Raw genomic sequence first — 9,876 nt, forward strand, 5'->3', positions numbered from 1 at the left:
AATAATTGTTAGAGGATATATAATTACAGAGGATTTTAACACCAGGTGTGTTCACTCTGGTGTGTGTGTGTGTGTGTGTGTGTGTGTGTGTGTGTGTGTGTGTGTGTGCAGGACTGCTGGTGTTTGGCTCGTACACAAAATCATCTTTTTCTGAGACTCACATGATTCAGTTTATTCAGTTGTGGCAAAATTGTTAAAGTTGAAGCTATTGTATCAGGGCAGAAGTTTAATTGGAGGGGCAGATAATGAATAATGATTATCCAGATAATGGTGTGGCAGCGGGGGGCGGCGGGGGGGGGGGGGGGGGTAGTTAAAGGTGTTTAGATGAAAGGAGATAGCAGGGCAGTTATTTAACAGCAAGAGTTGTTATTGGACTAAAGGGGGAGTTATTGGAATCAGGGGGCATGATTGGAGCTACAGAGGCAGTTGTTGTCATTGGAATGGCAGTTATTGGAGTTAGAAGGGCAGTTATTGGAGTTAGAAGGGAACATATTGGAGTTAGCAGGGCAGTTATTGGATCAAAGGAGAAATTATTGGACAAAAGGGGCAGGTTTTGGAGTTATTGTGCAGTTATTGGAGTTTAGAGAGCAGTTACGAGAGTTACAGGGGCAGTTATTACACAGAAGAGGCAGGTATTGGAATTACAGGGGAAGTTATTGGATTAAAAGAGTCAGTTATGGAAGTTACAGGAGTAGTTATTGAAGTTATGGGGCAGCTACTGGATGAAAAGAGGCAGGTATTGGAGTTACAGAGGCAGCTATTGGATGAAAAGAGTCAGTTATAAAAGTTAGAGGGGTAGTTATTGAAGTTATGGGGCAGCTACTGGATGAAAAGAGGCAGGTATTGGAGTTACAGAAGCAGTTATTAGTTGAAAAGAGTCAGTTATGGAAGTTACAGGGGTAGTTATTGGAGTTTCAGGGGCAGTTACTGGATTGAAGGGGCAGTTATTTCAGTTATGGGGCAGTTAGAGTTAGAAGATAGTTATTTAATGAACAGGGCAGTTATTGTACTGCAGGAGCAGTTATTGGGCTTGAGGGGCAGTTTGGGGTTTTAGAACACACCCGAACACTGGAGTCAGCTTCACACTTCCTGGTCCGGCTGTTCCACAGCGCCTCTGCTTCGCTCAGCAACGGCTCTGACTTTACCATGGTGGCACCTGGGGTCACCATAGAAATGCCCTGGGACTGGCCCATCCTGATCAGGATGTCGAGAGAACGTTTCTTCCAATCGTCCTCTGTCTCTGTTTCCTCTTCGTCTTCCTCTTCTTCTCCTGTCTCAGAACTCATATCCTGGCTCTGTCCTGAATGCTAATGTGTGATAAAAGAGTTTTTATTTTAAAAAAATAGCGTTAATAGAAAATAAAACAACACAACATAAAGCTACTGTAGTTACGGTGTAAATGAAGGTGTAGTATAAATAGCTCATTAGCTAATCAGTAGCCATTCTAAATCAATTAGCACTCTGAAAACAAATGTGTCGCTAAGTTTTAGATAACGTTAATTTATTGGATGCAAGATTTACTTTCGCTAATGATTGAGTGAGTAAATTAGCTAGCTAGCACTGACCACTATCTGCTAACTTTCCTTGTTCTACAAGATATCTGAAAGTTTTTGACCTTGAAGAGTTTCTCTGTGTTCTGGCCTAACTACTGAAAACACTAACTAGCAATGAAGGCTAACATTTGTCACCTGTGTCAGTTCATGCTTTTCACCCGGAGGCTTGGTCGTCATGGCGACGGGCTCCTTTTTGACGGACAGGTCAAGGGGTCCTTGTGAGGTCCTTTGCAGCGCCTGCTGGATGTGAGACAGCTCCAGGCGGATTTTGCGGATCTTTTGTGCCCACATGTGGTGAGACTGGGCGTGTTCAGGGTGTAGCTCCGCCTCTTGCTCCGCACGCTGGAGCTCCTGTAGTGCTGAAGAAAGATCACACACTACCTCTCCATCCATCCCTCCATTCGTCTCTCCATCTGTGCTTCTATCCTTCTCTTCACCCGCCTCTGAGTAGTGGGCGGAGCCTCTCATGTCTGAGCAACGCTCGTCCAATCCGGTCCGACTGTTGAGACTAGAAATAAAAAGAGACCTTTTTTAAGGCCATCGACCATTTTGATCACAGCAAAGTGTCCAAAGTAAAAGACCATTTCAAAATAATTTATTGAACAAACCACGAAAGTAAAATTATGCTATTGTCTTTTATGCATGGAAAACAGCCTTTATGCTAATTTTTTATTTTGTGACAGAATCTTGTTTTGAAAACACTGTTTTTCTAATATTTAAAAAATTGCAAAACTTTATTTTAAGGAACTCATATAAGGTATTATTTAGAAATTTAAATATGTTTAATATGTTTAAACTATACCTTGCACCTTTAAGGACAGATTTAGTTGCATTTTGTGTCAGACTTACAAAACTAAAATATCATGGAGTGTTTTATTTTTGGGCATTTTACACTTTACACAAAAACTCATACACTTCATGTTTGATACTACTGTAACCAGACTTCTGTTATTCCACACCTGCCCATTAGGGGGCAACCACAGGTTTGTGTTTACCCTGAGTAAATAGAAGAAAAGAATGGCTTTATCAAGCACATGGTTCTCACATGATGTATGGTGTAAATCTTCTTATAAAAGAACTTTTGTTCACCTGCTGAAGGTAACTGAAGATTTATTTATTTAGAATTTATTTGTGTGGGAAGCTGTATGCTGACTGGCCACTGTTTAATCATTTTGTAGCTATGCCATAGCTAATAGTTAGATAAACCTGACAACATGCTAACATAAGCAATCTATGATAACTAGGGGTGTAAAGATACACTCGATTCATGATACTGGCTTGACGATTCATGGTTCAATTCGTTTCTTGGAATATTATGGGAAAAAATGTGAATTAATTAAAATTCTGATTGAAAACACTGCTGTTTTATTTCTGAATCATAAACATTGCAAAATATTCTGCAATTAAGTTTGTATTAAACTAACTAAATCAAAAACGATGAACAGAAGTTTAATATTTTAAACAAAATGTACTACACCTTAACATAAAAATAAAATAAATAAATACATTTATAAATCTCTGACCCGCGGGAAATGATGGATTGAAATCTAATGAGCTCTGTAGCAGGGTCTGAGGTGTCGTTTTTAAACTGTAAATAGAGCTCCAAAGTCGGCTAAAATGCTACTGAAGAGTTCTTTTATCAATGATTGTAACGTGATTGTGTAACCCTATAACCTATAATGCATGTCGGCCGTTGTAGTCCAGAGCTATTGGTCAGTGTGCTCTCTATACTGTACATTTTAACTTTATGGGTTCTGTAAATAGAGACCTCTTGTGTGCAAACAGTGCGCATTAGATGGAGAATTAACAGAATGCTCATGTACACTCATGTAAATCGCACATTTCTATGATGTGTCACAATGTATTGTTACACCCTTAATGATAACACTGCTCTTTCCTGGCATATAGGTTTGCAGAGGAAGTCTTTCCTTTATACCTGTCTGCAAATAAGGACTACTGTTGTCCAGTACACCAGGACTATTGCATTCTTGACTATCAGTGGAAGTCATTCTAGTTCTCCAGCTGGCTACCTCACTTCTCCATCTAAAGATACCATCTAGTTAACATAGAACGTCTACGTATCGACTTAATAACCATCCGTTATCATCAACCTCATGCACCACGGGACTTCCCAGGTGAGTCCTATCTACTTTCTTTTACAGGATAAGAACATTGACTAGTTGGCTTCATGGAGCCAAAAGACTGTTGGTGATGAAGAAATAGCCTTTGTGTAATTTTATAAATAGGTGTTGAGTGGTGGGAATAAATACATTTACTAACACAGTTACAGTGACTAGTTCTCCATTTCTATCCACAAAGAAATGAAAGTAAGTGATCCTCCCTAAATATTATATTAAATGTTATAGAATTGTTTCAACTGAATGAAGAAAGAGAGAAACAAACATTAAAGTAAAACAGAAATAAAGAAAGACAACCAAAGAAAAACATAACATGCAAAAAGAGTAAAAGTAGAGAAAAAAAAACAGAAAATAAATAAATAAATAAACAGGACGTAGTAATGAAAAACTAAGGGTGAGTGGTGTCATCACTTGGCTCTCTCACCTGTTCTGTAGGAGGAGTCTGTCAATAGAAATGGGTGTGGCCTGATTGAGCAGGAACGATGGCGCTGCCTTTTTCTCTGCAGGTGCATTATGGGAGTCCAGAGAAGCCGCTGCCCTTTTCACACTTTGCTCCACCCCCCATCGGCTCTGAATCCTCTCCCCAGTGCCAGGCCCCGTCTCTGGGCTCAAGCTGCCAGGTGAGCTCCAGGCTTCAGCCGAGCCTGCAGGCCGGAGTGTCGGAAACTTCCACAGGTTGAGTTTGGGGGTAATGGCGGTGGGTTTAATGGCTTTGTTGGAGTCTGATGGTGCTGTGTGCTCACACAGGAAGGGGTAATAGAAGCGTGGGGGCAGTACTGAGCGGTCAGAGTGTGTGTGAGTGTGTGTGAGCTGAGCTGCTGAAGTTAGAAAAGGCAAAGAGCCGACCTGCGCTGGATTAGACGTTGTTGCCGCGCCAAGGCCGGGGTTAAGATAAGAAAAGAGGTCAGAGGTCAAAGGGTAGCCAACCCCAAGCAGAGAAAGGTTAAGGGGCGGGGCATCAGGACAGTTGAGGTGCCCAGGGGGTAATGTGGGTGGGTAACAGGGCAATGACTCGGACAGGAGCAAGCGCGTTTTTGAGAGACGGTAGTGACGCAGCTTTGATTCGACATCTACTGAGCGCGCTCTTAACAGCTGCTCCTCCAGGGAGAACACATCCGCCATGATAAGCTCAGCTTCCTGCTTGGCCCCGCCCCTCGGAGACACCTCTGTCTGTTCTGAGCTCTGATTGGCTGTCCCATTCGTCTCCGTTTGAGCTTCTGCGCCTTTTTCCATCTCCTGTTCATCGGTGAAGCTGAGCTGCAGGTCGTCTCCTCCCTTCTGCTCCACCTGCTCCGGCTCCTGCTCCGAACCACGACTTCCCACAATGCCCTGCTGCAGGCGGAGCTGGTCGGACGGGAGCAGGTTCCCTTTCTTATAGGGCCAGTCAGACTCGATGAGCAGCGAGAGCGAGTTCTTACACAGGCTGTACTTCATGTGGTTGTACAGGTGGGATTTCTCCATGCAGGTGAAGGGACACTGGAAACACTTGTAGTTGTAAGGTTTGCCGAAGGGACGCGGGATGTAGTGCGGCTTCTTCGGCTTACGCTCTTTATGTTTACAGCCTGAAGGTAACTTACACTCCTCCTTCGGCATGATGGAGGGAGACAGAGGATCGATCTGTGAGCAGGGGGGGGACAGAATAATAAAACAAACGGATTTAAATTCAGTTTGTTATTTTATTTGTCATGAAATCATGTGACTTCTTTAAACTGTAAGTTAAATAACAAAAAAGTATTAAATTGAATAATATATAATGTGTATTTTTGCCCTGGAGAATTCTGATTTATTCTGATTTGGTGTATTCGAACACAGATCCAGACAAAAAATAATACAGTTCTAAATGAGAGCAACTGAAATGTAGAATTTGATCATTCACACAGTGTTACTATTAATATTAATATATAATGTATTTATATTATTTATAGGCTGCAGTGTATGAAATAGTTTTAAAGTAACAAAGCAAAATATCAATAATATAACAATCTTAACTTTATTTAACCTCCGAGCACATTGATGGAGAGCAGATTAAAAAATAAATCTAAAATAAAAACATATTTTTAAAAAATCAAATAAAACCAAGAGAATATAAAATAAGAAATACAAATAATGCAAATTATTCTGTACATAAATAATATAATAAAACTAACAAACAAGTTAAAAAAACACCTCTTAAAACAATATAGAAAAAGATAAAATTATTACAAATTCAGAAATAAAGTGAAAAAGATTATACACTTAAACAGACACATTACATGAAAGTGATTAAAGTACAAATTTAAAACATTTTAATTGAAGGTTAATTTAACAAAACAATAATAAGCATGTAATAAGTAGTTTAGGAATTAAAAGCTTGATGATCAATGAATGTAATTATGAACAACTTCAGAATGTAATAATTGTATAAATATTTATGCAGCTATAATAAAGTTAAACCATACACTTTATATGATGAATTAATATTTAGGTATAAAACGTTATAACTGTAATTTAAGGAAATCTTTTTATTTTTTACTAGAATATCAACAAATATTTAAACACATTACTGAACTACATATTACTTGATAATAAATCGTTTATTACATGAATTAAGGTGTTAATTAAACAAAATCATCAATAAATCATCGGTTTAACTTCTAAACCATCGCTGACTGAAGGGGAAACGGTTTGAAATAAAAGGTTTAAATGATCAAAGTGAGTGCTAAAGTGTTTAAACTTCCCGATGAACAATAAAGAAAGTTATTAGATTTCACATGAAGAAAACAAACTCAGACCAGAGCCTCGTAAATAACAATAACAGCAATCGTCTAATGGTATTTAAACCTGTGTGTGTGTGTGTGTGTGTGTGTGTGTGTGTGTGTGTGTGTGTGTGTGTGTGTGTGTGTGTTTGTGTGTGTGTGTGTGTGTGTGTGTGTGTGTGTGTGTGTTGCCACTAGCATGTCTCAGGAGACTCTGGTCTGTTCTTCCTCTACCTGCCATCCTTCATTACTTCCAGCACACACACACACACACACACACACACACACACACACACACACACACACACACAGTGTCTTCTGTGTGTGTGTGTGTGTGTGTGTGTGTGTGTGTGTGTGTGTGTGTGTGTGTCTCAGGGGGCTGCACCTGTTCACTGGCTGCAGGTTTTGGTGCTGTGTTTTTTCTGCAGGACCCTCAAGGTCAGCTACGGGCTCCACATGGTGAGGGGCTCGAGGTGTGTGTGTGTGTGTGTGTGTGTGTGTGTGTGTGTGTGTTGTAATGAGGGATGACTGCCACAGGGCATCATTAGTGTAGGGAAGTGGGTCAGGGCAAATAGACTGTTCTTTTACCCCCCTCCTGTAGTGTTCAGAACTCAGTGATGTTCCAGCGCCGTCTCTTTAAATTTGACTCATCTCAGTTATTAGCGATATTAGCGAAGGTCGTGCCCCAAATGCTAGCAACTGAGATCTTACTTTAATCTTTAATCTTGAGGTTGTTTTAATATTAAAACAGTGTCAAGACTCTTTGCACTATAGTAGCCTATTTATGGTGTTGTTGTTGTTGTTTAAATTAAAGAACAACACATCATACAGTTTATCTGTTCATAATTACATTTAATAGTGTGGAACGTCCCGGAAACAACTTACTTCCTGTTCTCACTCACATTATAGCAGCTATAAACTGTTAAACCCTCACCAGCCCTCTCTCTATTCTCTCTCTCTGTTCTCTTTCTTTATCCTCTCTCTTTATTCTATTTCTTTATTCTCTTTCTTTAAGTTAATAAGGCAAAAAACACAGCTTGTCATGTTACTGAGAAACTCCTCTGTCCTGACGATGTGGGAAAACTTACAGTTGCAGCTTCACCTCTGACTGTTACACAGCGCTGACACTGGAGACTCCTTCCATACATGTTGCATAAATACATTTCTCCTTATAGAAAACTTCACCATATAATAATTTTTAAATCAATAAAAGGATTTTTAAATCCATTTATTATCAGTGACACCTGAGAGAACCAGAACAGATTCAGTGATAAATAAACAGTCATGCTAATATTTATTTCATTTACTAGTTCATCAGTGTGCTACACATTAAACTAGTAGATACTATTAGACCTTATTATTATTGCCCTGTTAACTCTAAATCTACTGAGGTGTGTGTGTGTGTGTGTGTGTGTGTGTGTGTGAAAGGTCTAGTACATGTCCTTTAGGTGAAAATAGAATTTAGTCTCCAAATCTACGCCTGTGTTTTTTGGTTCCCAGTAGAGACACTTCTTTTAATTTTCTCTTTGAAAATGTGAGACGCTTTTTCTCGGCTGTGACATCATCATCATCATCATCAGCCCTCATCTCATTTACCCGAAGGAAACACACACACACACAGACACACACACACACACTTTCCTAACTCCGGGATAATGTCTTTAAGGATATCCTGAGTACAGGAAGAGAAAAGTCACCGGATTTCAGACACACTTTTATCTCTTACGACACTCTCTCTCTCTCTCTCTCTCTCTCTCTCTCTCTCTCTCTCTCTCTCTCTCAATCTCTCTCTCTCTTGTTCTGTCCCTCTGTCTTTAGGACACATTGTAAAATGAAATGCCTCCAGTGATGTTCTGCTTTTAACTGCTCTTATGATTCAAAGCTGCCATTAGAGTCAAATCAATAGAAATAATTTTTGTGGACAGTTTTTTTTGTTCCACTATCGGACACAGTCAGTGTGACCTCGGTGTGTATACTGAATTAAAATAAGCTGCTGAAAGCATTGATGTATTAGATTTTTTTTTTTTAGAAAAAAAAAAGAGCAACACGATATAAAAAACATACGATCACCAGAGAGCAGACAGTTTAGAAGTTTAGGATAGATGGAGTGATGGATGAATGGAGTGTTGGAGTGATGGATGGATGGAGTGATGGATGAATGGAGTGTTGGAGTGATGGATGGATGGAGTGTTGAAGTGATGGATGGAGTGTTGGAGTGTGGGATGACGGAGTGATGGATGAATGGAGTGTTGAAGTGATGGATGGGTGGAGTGTTGGAGTGATGGATTAAATGATGGATTAATGATGACTGACAGGATGGAAGGAGTAATGGAAGGAGGGAGGGATTGGTGGATGGAAGGAGTGATGGATTGGTGGATGATAGATGGATGACCATTAAACAGATGGGTGAATGTGTGGACATACTGATGCCCAGAGAAAAGGATAGACAGATGTATGGAGTGATGGATGGGTGAACAAAATTATTGTTGTATGGGTGAATGTGTAGATGAATTGATGGCCAAATAGAAGTATAAACATACTGACAGGCAGATAAATACTTTTTTGAATAGAAAGATGAGTGGATTGATGGATGGGTGGATGGATGGATAGATGATGGTTAGACAGATGGGTGAATGTGGGGACATATTGGTGCCCAGACAAAGGGATAGACAGACAGACAGACAGGTGGATGTATGGAGTGATGCATTACTGGATGAATAGAGTGATTAAATGATGAATGGATGGATGAAAGGAGTGGATGGACGGAGGGATTGGTAGATGGAAGGTGTGAGGGATAGACGGAGGGATGGATGGATGGATGGATGATCATTAGACAGATGAATGAATGTGTGGGCACATTGATGCCCATATAAAAGGATAGACAGATGGATGGAGTGATGGATGGGTGGACAGAGTAATTGTTGAATGGATGAATGTGTAGATGGACTGATGGTCAGATAGAAGTATAAACATATGGATGGGTGGGATAAATAGGTTTAGGAACAGAAAGATGAGTGGATTGATGGACGGATGAAAGACCTGAGTGATAGAATTCAGCAAAAGAACGATGGATAAAGAGGTAAATGGATAGACATGGATGAGAAAATGGATGAATACAAGGACAGAATGATTAGTGGACAAATCAACATATAGAGGGATGAAGGAGTGCAAAATTATTATTTTTCATCTTTTCATAAAACTGGAAGTGAATGGACAGATGTGATATAAAACACTGACATACTACCTAAACAATACAACACACACACACACACACACATGCACACACACACACACACACACACACACACACACACACACACACACACACACACACACACAGAGAGAGAGACACACACACACACACACAGACACACACCCCGTTCTTAATAAATATATTGTGGAGATGTGAAGGTTATTTTTTCACATCGCTGTTCAACATGACTTTTGTAT

General features: G+C 39.9%; 1 protein-coding gene across 1 annotated transcript; it reads right to left on the minus strand.

Annotated features, from left to right (window-relative positions):
* Positions 1 to 511: 511 nt before the first annotated feature.
* Positions 512 to 5,289, minus strand: prr35 (proline rich 35). The gene is made up of 3 exons (XM_053683377.1): positions 4,113 to 5,289; positions 1,689 to 2,061; positions 512 to 1,307 (listed from the first exon to the last, which is right to left on the minus strand). Exons 1-3 carry the CDS (start codon positions 5,282 to 5,284, stop codon positions 1,002 to 1,004), a joined length of 1,851 nt encoding a protein of 616 aa, XP_053539352.1. The 5' UTR covers positions 5,285 to 5,289; the 3' UTR covers positions 512 to 1,001.
* Between the last annotated feature and the right edge of the window lie 4,587 nt (positions 5,290 to 9,876).

The sequence above is a fragment of the Ictalurus punctatus genome, chromosome 1 (genome assembly GCF_001660625.3).
Source record: "Ictalurus punctatus breed USDA103 chromosome 1, Coco_2.0, whole genome shotgun sequence".
NCBI lineage: Eukaryota > Metazoa > Chordata > Actinopteri > Siluriformes > Ictaluridae > Ictalurus > Ictalurus punctatus.